This window comes from Felis catus, chromosome C1, assembly GCF_018350175.1.
Source record: "Felis catus isolate Fca126 chromosome C1, F.catus_Fca126_mat1.0, whole genome shotgun sequence".
Classification (NCBI taxonomy): Eukaryota; Metazoa; Chordata; class Mammalia; order Carnivora; family Felidae; genus Felis; species Felis catus.
In genome coordinates this window covers 175,851,558-175,865,432 of record NC_058375.1, presented here as the reverse complement: position 1 = coordinate 175,865,432, position 13,875 = coordinate 175,851,558, and the positions used below count along the sequence as shown (strand labels likewise).

At 36.7% G+C, this 13,875-nt stretch overlaps 1 protein-coding gene across 1 annotated transcript in view; it reads right to left on the bottom strand.

The window, feature by feature from the left end:
* Positions 1-7,674: 7,674 nt before the first annotated feature.
* Positions 7,675-13,875, bottom strand: part of COL3A1 (collagen type III alpha 1 chain) — a 40,948-nt gene continuing 34,747 nt past the window's right edge. Inside the window, exons 44-51 of the mRNA XM_003990961.4 lie at positions 13,718-13,771; positions 13,230-13,337; positions 12,877-12,930; positions 12,673-12,780; positions 11,513-11,810; positions 10,255-10,442; positions 9,519-9,761; positions 7,675-8,769 (exon numbers count right to left, since the gene is read on the bottom strand). Coding sequence (XP_003991010.1) covers positions 8,623-8,769; positions 9,519-9,761; positions 10,255-10,442; positions 11,513-11,810; positions 12,673-12,780; positions 12,877-12,930; positions 13,230-13,337; positions 13,718-13,771 — 1,200 coding nt within the window. The 3' untranslated portion in view covers positions 7,675-8,622. The remainder of the gene's footprint in view (positions 8,770-9,518; positions 9,762-10,254; positions 10,443-11,512; positions 11,811-12,672; positions 12,781-12,876; positions 12,931-13,229; positions 13,338-13,717; positions 13,772-13,875) is intronic.

The following is a 13,875-nucleotide window of genomic DNA, read 5'->3' as shown; positions in this document are numbered from 1 at the left end:
TGGAAGTTTTGCTCCCTAATGATTTCATCTGGAGCCAGATGATTTCATCGACCATCTGTAGAAGGATAATTTCCAAATCTACTTAGCCGCCCCTGACCTAGTATTCTCCAATCAGTCACACATTTTATCACGTTCAACCACTCTTCCAGATGAATCACTGTTATGTTGAACTGCCACGTAGAAAGTTGTGTAACTTTCCACTTAGTCCTCCCTTATTAAACAGAAACATCTCATGCATGACTTTTGATGTCCTCCTTTTGCTGACCCCTTTTTCTCCTCTTAACCCAATTTTCCCATCAAGTATGTCTACTCTCTGTGACTCGTTTGTCTAGTCTTTGAAAAAAAAAAGTACTCTGATTTTTTTTTGTCAAATTTTTTTAGTCTTATCCACTTCTTCCCTAAAATGGTGATTCATTCTTCCTTCTTCAAAATAGATATACCTTAATTGCCTGTAAATCTGATCCTGTCCCCCCACACCTCCCTCGGTCTTGTACTCTCCTCAGGCAATAGTCTCCCAATAATTAAAACCTTTATAAGGCTCTACATTAAGAATCAAATAAAAAGCAAAAACAAAAACAAAAAAACCCTGTACCTTACCTTTCTAAGTTCTTTGGTCCAGACTATATTTTCAGCCTTATCTTATTACAGCACCACAAGAAACCCATGCTCCATCTGAAACTGGATGAATTTAAACAACAAACATACCCCATAACTCTGCACCTGTTTCTTTACAGTATTTCCTGTGAACTTTTCTCTCTCTCCCTGAAAAAGTCTGCCTCAAATGCCACCCTCTGTATATAACCTTTCATGAGCTCTGCTAAGTGGACATGATTGTTCCGTCCTTGTGCCTTTCTAGTACCTCATGTCTCTCTAACACAACTTATTATGTTGAGTCTTGTGTTTTCTAAACTTCATGGTCTCTCATTCTCCTTGAGCCTTCTTGAGCATTTGGTTCTGGGCCTTGCATTAAATAATTGCTCAATAATGTTTCTGAATTCAAATGAATGGATTTAGGTAGTATGGATTCTTCACTATTCCTTGGGCATAGAATAATTGTTCCTGCCTCTATTTCTCTTCTTTTGTTTCTTAGTCTGAAATTGCTTCCCTTTTCTCCACCATTTGCCCAAATCATACTCCTTTTTTATTGCACAACTCAAGTTTTATCTTCTTGAAGACTGTACTGACAATATAATCATCACTGACCATTTCTTTTTCTCATGTAATGTCTGTATCTCCTTAGTTGAACCCACACATCTTGGGACTTAATTGTTCACCACCATGAATGCTTTTGCATTATTTAATATGAGTTCAATTTACCAATTCTAGACAACATATTCCTAAGGAGAAGCAATTATTTGTTATATCCCCCTATAGAGTTTAGCAGAGTGCTGAGCACAGAGTAGGAGCTTATTGTAGATAATACATTGCTCCACTCATACTTTCTCTTCAAAGCCAAAGCATCAACGGCACCTGGGAATACCTGTACCTGTTACTGAGAATTCACAACCATGCCCCTCATTGAGAATTGCTTTTAGTCACTAGGACTGCCTTACTGAAGGTAAGTTCCATTCCCTCCGGGTCCAGTCAATGACTAACTCAAGGATGCACAGACCCATCCCTCTTACTGTGAATTATAACAACTCTGAAAGGACATCTCAGTTCCAGAATTTATTACAGGGTTGTCTGAAACCTCAGTGTCAATTGCATGTGGGTCAGCTTCTTCCGTCCAAACCTGCTTTTCTGTATCTCTTGAAATGATTCCTTAATAAATCTTCTGGTCACACTTTGCCAGTTTAGAGTCTGTTTCCAGAGAACTCAATCTAAGAATGAGCTTAAATCGCTTTTTTTGGGGGGGGGCGGGGTTTTTTCCTCTTCCTATTTAATTATGAAGTATCTCATTTTCAACATTGCAACAAGCATATCATTGTTTTCAGATCATCATTAAACTGATGTGAAATAAGTTTTATGGACCACAAAAGGTAGTCTGATTTCTGTTAATAAGAATCATATCAGATATGATTAAAAGATGCCAAGTAATTCTGTACATTTTAGTAAAACATTTAGGAGTTTTAAAAGGAAGTATGTTTTAGGACAGTATTTAAAGAGATGAGAAGAAAAAAGAGAAGCAAAATTATCATCAGAGAAGAATTTGTTTAAAAAAATGTTGGCCATAGATGATATATATTTTTTTTCTTTATGACATGAATTCAACAAGTGATTCTTTATAAGGGCTGTGAAAACCATAGTGTGGCAGACTGGGAAACACAAAGATTTGGTGAGAGCTTTTGTCTATGTTCTATCATGTAGAATGTTTCCTTAATATTATATCAAACTCAGTGAGTTATGACTCAATGGAGAATTGTGTCTGAAAGGAAAACATTTTTCACAGTTTATGACTCACTCTTAAAAATAAGCACATTCCTCTAAGATAGAACCCAGACAAGTAAAATTTTAGCATAAACTAGATAAAAGTAAAGACATTTTGGTGTGATTTCTAACTTCGAAGCCATTACTCATTAAAAATAATTGCCTTTGTGTTTTTCCTAATTATTCCCAAAATCAAAAAAATATTTTTATATAAAGTGGTATCACATTAAACAAAATAAGTGGAATACAGAATTGCCTCTGTGATATTGTCACAGTTATGTTAGAATATACATAAAATATTTTAAGGAAATATCCACTGGTATGGGACAAGGATAATCGATTTTCCTTCTTACTTGTCTGCGTGTTCCCAATATGTTACAATGACCATATAAATTTCATCCTCAAGACTTATAAAATGAATTTGACTTCAAATAATAAAGTTGTTGTTAAATGCCAGTGTGAAGGTAAAGAGAGTTGTATTCAATCCTTCAATGAGTAAGAGATAATAAAATGATAGTATAGTTTTAAAATGATAATATGAATTGGGGGATTGTATCACATCACTGTAATCTATAAGACACTGGAAAACTGATAGAACCTCACTTGATCTCACTTTTTAAAATCTGTGATTAGTGACCTTGGAATACATATTCTAAGCTTACTTATCCTCATAGTATGCTCTGATTTTAAAATTGAAACAACAAACTTTTTTTTCATCTTGCTGCCTAGGTACTTGGCTGGTTTACTTTCATTACTTCTCCTTTGCTGCTTCCTCTTCATTTTTTCCCACTTGTAAATATTGGAATACTCCAGAGTTCAGTTTTTATTCACTTTCTCTGATCTTTCTACACTCAGTTACTTCATGATTGCATCTCCTTCCATGAATGTAAAGGCCATACGTATGCTGAAACTCCTAAGTGTGTTTCTCTAACCTGGACCTCCCCTCTGACCTCCGAATTTGTCTAACCATCAACTCAGCAAGTCTATTTACATAATTGATAGGCATTCAAATGTAGCCTATCCAGCCTAGAATCTTGAACCCCTCAAATCTCTAACCTTGACAGTCTCCTCCATCTCAGCTATTAGCGACTCTCTTCCTCCAGTTACTCAGGCCAAAAGCTTTGGATTCATGCTTGACATCTCCTTTTCTCTTAGATCACACATCCAAGTTATTAGCAATTCCTTTTGCCTCCATATTCAACATATATCTAGAACTCAACTACTTTTCATCACTTCCACTATTACCATCCTGGTGGAAGCTACCATGATCTTTGGTCCAGATTATTGTGATGGACTCCTAATCATTCTCATAGATTCTGCTCCAACACACTGTTATCTCAAAAGAGCAACTACAGCAACATGCTAAAACTGTTCGTCAGATCATGCTGTCCATTTGCTCAATGACTTCTTATCTTACTGAGGGCAAAGGCCAAGATCCTTGCAGTGGCCAAATAGAAGTAGAGTGGCCATATAATATCATCAAATCAGAGTACTTACAAGAGTTCTAAGATGCTGAATGTCATGAGACATCCAGAAAATACTTACAATTAGTGCTTTCCCAGGCAAAGCTGAACTACGGACCCATGGTCACCCTTCCTCAAAGAGTCCATACTATCTGCTTCCCTGTCTATTTCTGTGGTCTTTTCTTGTATTACTCTCCCACATGCTAACTGCTCCTACCATGCTACCTTTGCTGTCCCTTGAACACACCAAGAACATCTCACTCTCAAGACCTGTGCAATTACTGTTCCCTCTGTCTGAAGCAATCTTCTTCAAGGTCTCCATATTGCTTGCTTCCAGAAAGATATTTGGAAACTTTAGTGGGGATCTCAGTTAGACCACCGAATACATGGCTCATTTGTTCTACTAAATGCAGATGTAAATTTGTGAGTTATCTTCAGTGAAAGTGCTGACTGAAGTCTTGGACATAAATAAGATTGTGCAGGGGAGATATTAGAAAGACTAACGGCAGTGTAATGACTGATGAGAGGAAGACGATAGAGATGGAGAAGGAATTTCCCCCAAGACATGCATTTACCCTTTCTCCAGTGTACCACTAGCATGGTAACTTTTAGACTGCTGTCATGATTTGTAGTATTAGCTCTAAATTCAGATTGCTAGTGTTAAATTAACCCCAAATCTTAACCTCTTACTAGCTAAGTGACCTTTGGCAATTTACCTAGTCTTTCATGATGTTTTTCTTTCTTCTTTTTTTTCTTTTTTGTAAAATGAAGATAATAATACTCATAGAATTGAATTGTACATTAATTGATAAGTTTAAGGTGACTAGAACAATGTTTGGCCATATTCACAATGCTTGGCTCATTAGTTATGTTGTTATTGTAGGAGAATTCCTCTGAACTTCTGAAAAGTTCTGAACTTCTATTTCATTCAAGGTTCTGGCTGTATGAAGTGTCTCATGGTCTGGAAACTGGGTGGAAAGTCATGTCTTACATGATTGTTCAACCAAGCTCTCTTTCTACCTGGGCTGCACTGGAATTTTTTGTCATTATTGTTTAGAAAAAACTAAGCCCAGCTCTCACAGTCAGCCCATTTAATAGGGCCCAAATAGTAGGCCCTTTATCAATTACTCATCACCGAAGATATTATATTTCACAGTTAGGCTTTTTTTTTTAACCATTCTAACCCTATTGTCTCTTAACAGCTTTCAACAGTTATTCTCACTTTGTTTCTGGTGATCTGGTGAGATCTAGAGATGCTCTTTGGCCTTTGCTCACTCCTGTCATCTCCACTGAAGCAAGGAGTTTATTTCAGCTAGTCTGTTTTCCACTTCCATCTCCAGACTATAGGCACACTTATGTGGAGATTTTCAAAAGCACTGGCAATACCTCACTGTGTATCTCTCGAGATCTTGGTGGTCCATCCTGAGACTATAGTTAGAAGGTATGTCTTGTCTCACATAGGATAAGCCATTCCAACATTTCTATCTTAAGTTCTTTAATTCTCCATCTGGTAGGAATTTTGCGATGTCTCAAATCATTTTGTTCATTTAATTTGGGCTGCCTTAGAGGCCTGGTTGAGTCAACCAACCATGTTAATAATTATAACCTAGAATTTTCTGTTAACTTTCACATATTGGTACATTTTGTCAAATCTGAATTGCACAATTCTTCTTTGTCTAGTACCTCAGAACCCACTTCCACACATATTGTCCAGATTTTAGAACAAATTGTTTAATTAAATTTTTTCCTTCTTTTTATGTGTAAGCCTCCTCCTGAGATTGACTTTTTAGTTGTTATAATTGCTCTTCAATGCATTCTGGGATCTGGCTTTATTTATAAATCTGTAGACAATAAGCGGTGGTGGGAGTGAAGTATGAGAAGAATTGTTCTCTTATAGACATCTTTTCATCTCAAGAAAGGCAAAAATATTACCAGGCAGAAAATAAAGGGTCCTATTTTACATGGTTAGAGTAATTTAATATGAAACAGGAATATTTGAAGAGAGTTCTTTCAAAAATCCCATGCGGGTTTTTGGGTCCTATTATTTCCCACTTATGTATCAGTCAAACAAGGAATTTGAAAATCCATTTAGATTTATGTTGAAGTTTGCTGATCTGCAAAATTAAGGTTTATATTTGCTTTTTGGTAATCTCAAACCTGTGCAAATAGATGAGTTTTAAAATGTGTTTTTTCACATTTATATACTTATTTCAGCACAGTCAGAGAAAGGCCGAAACTTTCCTCCTGCACCTTGAGCCAAGAAGTTAGGGGTTTGGACTTGTCATTCTCTTCCTGTGCATCGCCGATAAAGCAGACACACCCACTTGCAGGACTGCAATTTCTCATGAAATTTAAATGTCCTGCTGTGTAGCAGATGTCATTCATCCTCTTCAGCCTTAGCTTCAAAGTGCAAATTATTCCTGGTGATGACAGATGTGAGTCTTATCTCCCTAGGCTGCCAAGTTCTCATCTCTGCATTCACATTGGATTTTCCTATATTTACCCCTAACCAGCTCAAACATTTGATCCCAGAGTTTTTCCATTTTCCTGAGTTTCTGTTCACCACCATCACCGCTGTTATCAATTGCTGACCTAGTCGGGGTTCTTTGTTACAAACAACGTAAATCAACTTGGTTGTTTTAAGTAGAAATGTAATTTATAGATTTTGTCCAAAGTTCAAGGAAATTCAGAGAAAGCTATAGAAGCCAGGCTCATAAATAAACAGAAATGAAGAGAATGCTGACATTCAGTGCCGTATTCAAAATCATACCCCAAAAGCAGCCTGGTGAAACCATCATAGCACAGCACATTAGATGCTATTTTGGGCATAAGGCTGCAGATGGAATTAAGGTTGCTAATCAACTGACCCTGAGATGGGGAGATTATCAGAAATTGTCAAAGTTGCACCCAGTGTAATTATAAGAATCCGTATAAAAAAAAGAGGGAGGAGAGTCAATGCCAGAGTGATGCAATGTGAAGAAGACTTAGCCAAATATTTCTGGCTTCGAAGATGCCTAAATTTAAAACTCCACCTCATTTAATTTTAATGCATAATGCAAACTCAGCTTTCTCTCGGTCTCTCTCTCTCGATCTCTGTTTGTTTGTCACAAACATATATATATATATATATATATATATGCACGGTTCGTGGGTTCGAGCCCCATATTTGGCTCTGCATTGACAGTGAAGAACCTGCTTGGGATTCTGTCTCCCTCTTTCTCTGTCCCTCCCCTGCTCTCTCTCAAAATGAATAAACATTAAAAAATTTTTTAAAGAAATAAATCATATAGACTAAGCAAACTTCAAACTATAAAGTCAAATGTGCAAGACTATACTTATGGTAACTAAAAGAATAAGAATTTGATGGTAGAAAAGGACCTGACTCAAGAGGGCAATGAGGCAGTGTGCAGTAAAAATGTGGTAGAGAAGCCTCAACCTCCAATTATTCTTAATATTAACGTCTGTTTTGCCAGACCCTGCTTTCTTCCGCTAAATTACCAGCATCTTCCTTCTTGATTACTCCCACTTTGGGGACCGTCGAATTTACAATGTTATTATTTCCAAGGATGACTCAAATAGAACATCCTCAGTTTTCAATATGCCCCAGGAGTTTCACTGATGTAAAAATCTGATGTAAAAATCTGCGAGATTCCCCACTGAGCATTATCTCTCTTCTGAACAGAGATTATTGTCTCATATTCCTGAGCTCGTTACATTATTAAGCTAGAGCGTTAGAATTCAATATGCCTTTTTTCAAGTATGCTTAAAGAATTCAATATGCTCCAGAGTTCATGAGTGTACACATGCATTTCTTGTAGCTATGAAAAGTGACAAAAACCAGGAGTGTTTTATTATGATATTTTATTATGGGTGTCTGTAAGAAAAAAAGATCAACAACCACATACAAGTTTACAAAGTTAAGTTTCAACACATTCTCTGTGTTACTGTGACAACAGCAGCCTCATTTGTTTCTTGTTGTTGACTTTTACAGGATCAAGGGAGAGACACGCCAATAAATCTTTTTGACAGGAGACATGTACAGATGGTGTGCATTTATGTTTTGAAGGCAAGGCAACAACTCTGACCTAGAGTTTTTAAAGTGAAAGTACATTAGCACCATAATATGTGTCTTCAAAGCCTTCCCAAGTATCAGTAATCTTGATCGTTTCAGCAATGACAAGAAAAGAGAAAAGCACCTTTAAAAGCAGTTGGTATCCAAGATTCAAATGTGGATTTTAAAATATTTCCTTAAATTCTTATGCTATACTTTTTTCTTATGCTATCACTTTTTTGGGAAGTGAATGAATGAAATTCATAAGTTTTGCCGATTTATATAATTTTTCTCGTCTTCCGGGACTTCTAGAATTCATCTGTATTTCTGACCAGGTTGAGGTAGTTGAAACAGGGAGGTCTTTCCTAATTTCATGTTTGACTATTTCAGAAAGAAAGGTTATCTTTTAATGGTAAGCCTAGTCATTGCTCTGCAAATGGGCTAGGATTCAAAGAATGTAACACAGTGTTATTTTAAGAGTGTTGAAGTTTATTTATTATAGCACCATTGAGACATTTTGAAATTGGAATTGGTAAAAAAATAGAACAAAAAGCATTTGAACTGTATTTGGTGTAACAGCAAAAAAAAGTATCCTTTTTTGCCAAATTATACTTTTTCCAAAACTTTTGGAAATAAATAACTGGAATCGAGTTGGTCACTTGTACTGGTTGACAAGGTTAGAACGAGAGGAACACATATGGGGTGTGAATTTTTTTGCTGGGGTTTCAGATAGAGTTTGGTTTATAAAAAGCAAACGGGGCCAATGTCCACACCAAATTCTTGATCAGGACCACCAACATCATAGGGTGCAATATCTACAATAGGTAATCTCACGGCCTTGCGTGTTCGATATTCGAAGACTGTTTTGCCCCATTCCCCAGTGTGTTTCTGTAAAAAAAGAGCAAAACAATGTGATTATGACATTATAATTACTCAGACACTTCCTCTGACTGACCAAGTTAAAAAAAATTGTTTGCTCTAAAGGAATTGCTAACTTGCCATGTTATCTTCCATGCATATGAGACCTGTTCCATTTTAAAGCTATAATCATACGAGATAATAAACCGTATTGTTCATCAAAAGCCTTATAGAACTTCAAAGAAAACCCAGCAGAGAGATCGCTACAGGCCAGTGCATTCTCAGGAAGCCTGGTTCTGTCTGGTCACAGCTACCAAGTAGATGACAGGTTTACTAGAAGTGGATAGGTCTCTCATAATGGAATTTGTAATTCTAGAAGTGTTTTCTCCCTTTGGTCATAAATGGTAAAAACAAAGAATAGATTTAAAGTTAACCTTGAAAATTGAGAAGAAAGCAGAGATTTTAGATTTGAGTCCATATGAGAGCTATTATGCAGAATGTATAGTAAGCATCCAGATTATCTGATAAAGTTTATATTATGGATTTAAATTTCAATTGCTTTCATTTCAACTGATTTCACCTGGAGGTTGGGAAGATATATTTTTTTTGTGTAGTATTGAACATTCCCTGCAACGAATCAGTAGATTCTATGTGACTTGCACCAAATGCTATCTTTTGTTCACCCTCATTATTTTCCTTTCTGCTTTTCAAAATAGCACGATTAAACTAAAAATGCTGAGATCATTGTGACCCTTGCTTATAAAAATGTTATTACTTACAGTGCAACCATCCTCCAGAACTGTGTATGTGAATTTGCTATTCCCTTCAGCCTTGAATTCACCTTCATTTGAACCCATCAGCCTCAGGGCTTTCTTTACATTCCCACTGGCCTGATCCATGTATGCAATGCTATTCTTGCAGTGATACGTGATGTTTTGGGAGGCCCGGCTGGAGAGAAGTCGGAGGAATGCCAGCTGGACATCGAGGACATCTTCAGGAAGGTCAGGATTGCCATAGCTAAACTGTGGAAGGTAACAAACAAAACTGCTTGAATATCTTAGTTGCAACCGTATTTCCTCAGGGATTCATGCAGTATAATATGGTCATTATAATGTAGGTTATTTGTATATTTTATGAATGAATATTTTATATACAAATATGTTTTATTGCATGTATAACATAACGCTAGAGTAAAAAAAGGTGTTAAGAATTGAAAGAAAGGGGGTTGCATACAAGAATAAGGAATCTACTCCTGAAATCATTGTTGCACTATATGCTAACTAATTTGGATGTAACTTTAAAAAAATAAAATTTAAATTTAAAAAAGCATAATTCAGTCTAACCTAACTTTGGGAGAGAAGTTATAAAAGTTATAAAATTAGTCACCTGAATACATAAAATCATTTGGGCTCTTCTATTTATTAACTAACTTAGCTTTGTGATAAACAAGTAGCTGGAACCAGAAAAGTCAGGTAAGTAGGAATGATTTAGTTAAAAAAAAATACCCTTTATTACCTGAAAACCACCATCCATGGTTTCTCCAAACCAAACATGTTTCTTCTCAGCACCAGAATCTATCCACCAGTTCTTACGTGGAACATTCACAGGACTGGCATTTATGCATGTTTCCCCAGTTTCCATATTACAGAATACTTTAATAGCATCCAACTTGCAGCCTTGGTTAGGATCAATCCAATATTCTCCTGAATAGTCACACACACACACACACACACACACACACACACACACAAAAGAATGGGAATTGGTTATAAAATCCAGTAATGAAGTTTGGGCCAGAATGATTTTGTTTGTTTACCTGGTAAGGCATGCAAAATGTTACTTGCTAATGTATTTGTATTTTATAGTACAATATAATATAGAAACTTTTAGATCGAAATTCTTGAGGTAAAGAGTTAGCTATGATAATTAAAAAGCACTGATGTACAATATAGCGTCTTGATATTGAAAAATAATGATATAGTAAGCGAAGACATTTTGATTGGTATTTTGTATTTATTGAACTCTCTCCCTCTCTTTTAAGATGATTATCTATTTAATGTGGGTTTACTAACTAATGTAAGCTTTTGGTCTAATCTAGATCTATGCCAGTAGGTTTAACCCACTGATGGTTAGTCTCTATTTTAAGTAATTTTCAGAAATGACTCCTAACAAAGACAATGTTCCATTGCCGAGATACTTGAAAGCCTGAAATAATCTTTGCCTCTCAGAAAGAATTAACCCAATATATGCAAAACCTTACAATATTACAATATTTGATTTTATTTTATATAAGTCTGGGATTTTTCATTTCATTGTTTCTTAATATGAAAAATCTAATAATTAGATTTATTAAAAATTAATTGCATTAAATAAATACTGCAAAATTAAATTGCAAATGATGTCTGTTATCAAGCTATATAAATTTTATCCTGAAAACACTGTGATATATGTTGCTTTATCATTCAAATAACTTTGGAATGATATGCAGAAACATACCAAACTATGACTTATATTAAAATTTCTGCAAAACTGTCTTTAAATTTTCCCACGTTTGGAATATTTTGAAGGCATTTATGTTACAGCCAAAGTACACCTTCAGTTTCTATTTTCTTAAAATATCAAGCAGTTTCAATTCAACTAACATTCTTTAAGTACTGTTTTGGCTATAACATTTTTTCTACTTTCAGTGAAAGTTTTCTTTTCCCCCAATTCTAATATAAGCAGCTTTCTCTGGAGTCCTGTTGCCATGAATACAAAAGACTCCCCAACATACCACTCTGGAGTTCAGGATGGCAGAACTTCAGGTCTCGGCAGTTCCGAGCTGGGTGTTTACGGGACCCATCAGGACTAATGAGGCTCTCTATCTGTCCATTGACTGATTTGAGTGAGGTCATAATCTCCTCGGTGTTGATTTTGAAATCCATTGGTTCATCTCCATAATATGGGGCAAATCCGCCAGCTTTTTCACCTCCAACACCAGCGAAGGCAACACCCCCACCAGCACCACAGCATGGACCAGGGGCACCAGGAGGTCCAGGAGGACCTGGTTGTCCTGGGTGACCTGGGGAGCCCTAGGACGGGTAAGAACAGGCATCATTGAGGTGTACTTGGTCTTTGCTGAACGAACATGTTGTTAGGCCAATAAAATGCATTAAAAACAGTCATGTTATGTCATCAAAATTATTTTAAGAAAGATTTATTTGAGTTGTTTTATAATCAAATGATAACCGAATTATAATACATTCAATTTGTTGCCATGAGATTTATTGTGCTCCCCTGTATACGAATCAGTGGAGTTAGAGCACAAATTTTACTCTATCATGTTTCCTTCTGAATAAATGATGTAAACAACTCTAATTCTGACATGACAGAGGAAATATGACCAGAAACCTAGATTCTGGCCCCGGATTTGTCATTAACTTTGTGTCTTTGGGCTGATGACTTATTTGCGTTTCAATTACCACATGTGTTAACTTGGGGGGATAAGGGTTTCATTCCACTTATGCCAAAGACGTAGGATAGGAAGGCAGTAGGAATGACGGTACCAGTAGCAAAACAGGAGTCATGGCAGCTGTTTGAGAAGTGAGATGTACCACACGCTTGAAAATTATTATGATCATCGTGATTGTGAGATCTCTAGTGTGAAATCAACACTGGCAGAGTTCATTTGGTTACTTGGGCTTTTGCCTTCATTCTGATACAACTGCTCTCTGATCAAACTGCAAAAAGGTTTTTTCTCTTGTGGCTATCGTGTGCTGGAGAAAGTCTTAATGCGGTAGAGAATGTCTTAAAGCCATTGCTCATTTTCTAAATTAAACTGGATGCTTACATTGTGTTTAACTCACTCTCTCAGTTTTAAAGTCTTGCAAAGTGTTTCTGGAAATATGAAGATTGCAGCACATTAAATGCACATGTTTGTAAGAGATGTCTTACCTCAGATCCTCTTTCACCTCTGTTACCTCGAGGCCCCGGGGGTCCAATGGGACCTGGATGTCCACTTGTTCCATCTTTGCCGGGGGGCCCACTGGGTCCAACAGGTCCCTAAAAAATGTCATGATATCACAGTGCTAGAATATCTTTCTCCAGTGCTAACATTTTAAAAACACTGATTTTCCAATATCATTCTGTGGCACTTACTCTGGGGCCTGCGGGTCCTGGACTACCAACTGCACCTTGGTGACCAGCAGGACCCTGCAAGGAAGAGAAGGGTGGATATAAATGAAGACTTCTGAAAGATTTATGAAACTGTACACTCACGATCAAATCAAGAAACATGGGGATCATGGTGGAATATGATTTTCTCTTTCCTTAATCTCCCCACTGTCTCATGCCGACTACTATTTCAGATAAGCCCTTGAACCCTTTCTCACCTCTCTGTTAGCATCTTCTCTTAAAGATGGGCATTTTTCTACTTTTGGTCTCTACCATTTGCCTATCTCATCAGTTAACACACACCGAAAGGGATTTTCTAACAAAATGGATGCACTTACTGGAGCACCTGGGGCTCCTGGATTACCAGGGAATCCTCGATGTCCTTTGATGCCATTAGAACCACGTTCACCTGTTTCACCTTTGTCACCACGTGGGCCTTGGGGACCCTTTACAAACACATTTCAAATTAAGGTCATAAACACACATACATATTAGTAAAACAAAACAGAATTTATAGCAATTAAGTCTATTTGATGACATTCTATTAGCTACAGATCCCATCGACACTGCATACATGCAACAATAAAGATTGTTCTTGTAACTTTCATTTCTGGATGGATAATGGCATGAAACTCCAGTGTCTGATATATAAGTCCTTGGCCCCAAGAAACTTTTAGATCCTGAACTGCTTTATGTATCATGAAAGGAAACTTAAAATTCTGTCCCATAGTGGCGTGTTTTGTCATCTCCTTTTCTGAATAGGCTGGAAAATAGAATACTTCTTATACCGTGGAATGAGTTAAAAAAAAAAAAAAAAACAACTCACAGGAGCACCTCGGGAGCCAGCAGGACCTGGAGCCCCAGAAGGACCAGCAGGGCCCTGAAATAAAACCAAACACACAGGGAATTGTTTATTAATTGATATAGGTTTGTTTCCTTTAAAAGTGAATAGGTTCACAGTGATGAAAGAATAGTATGCACACT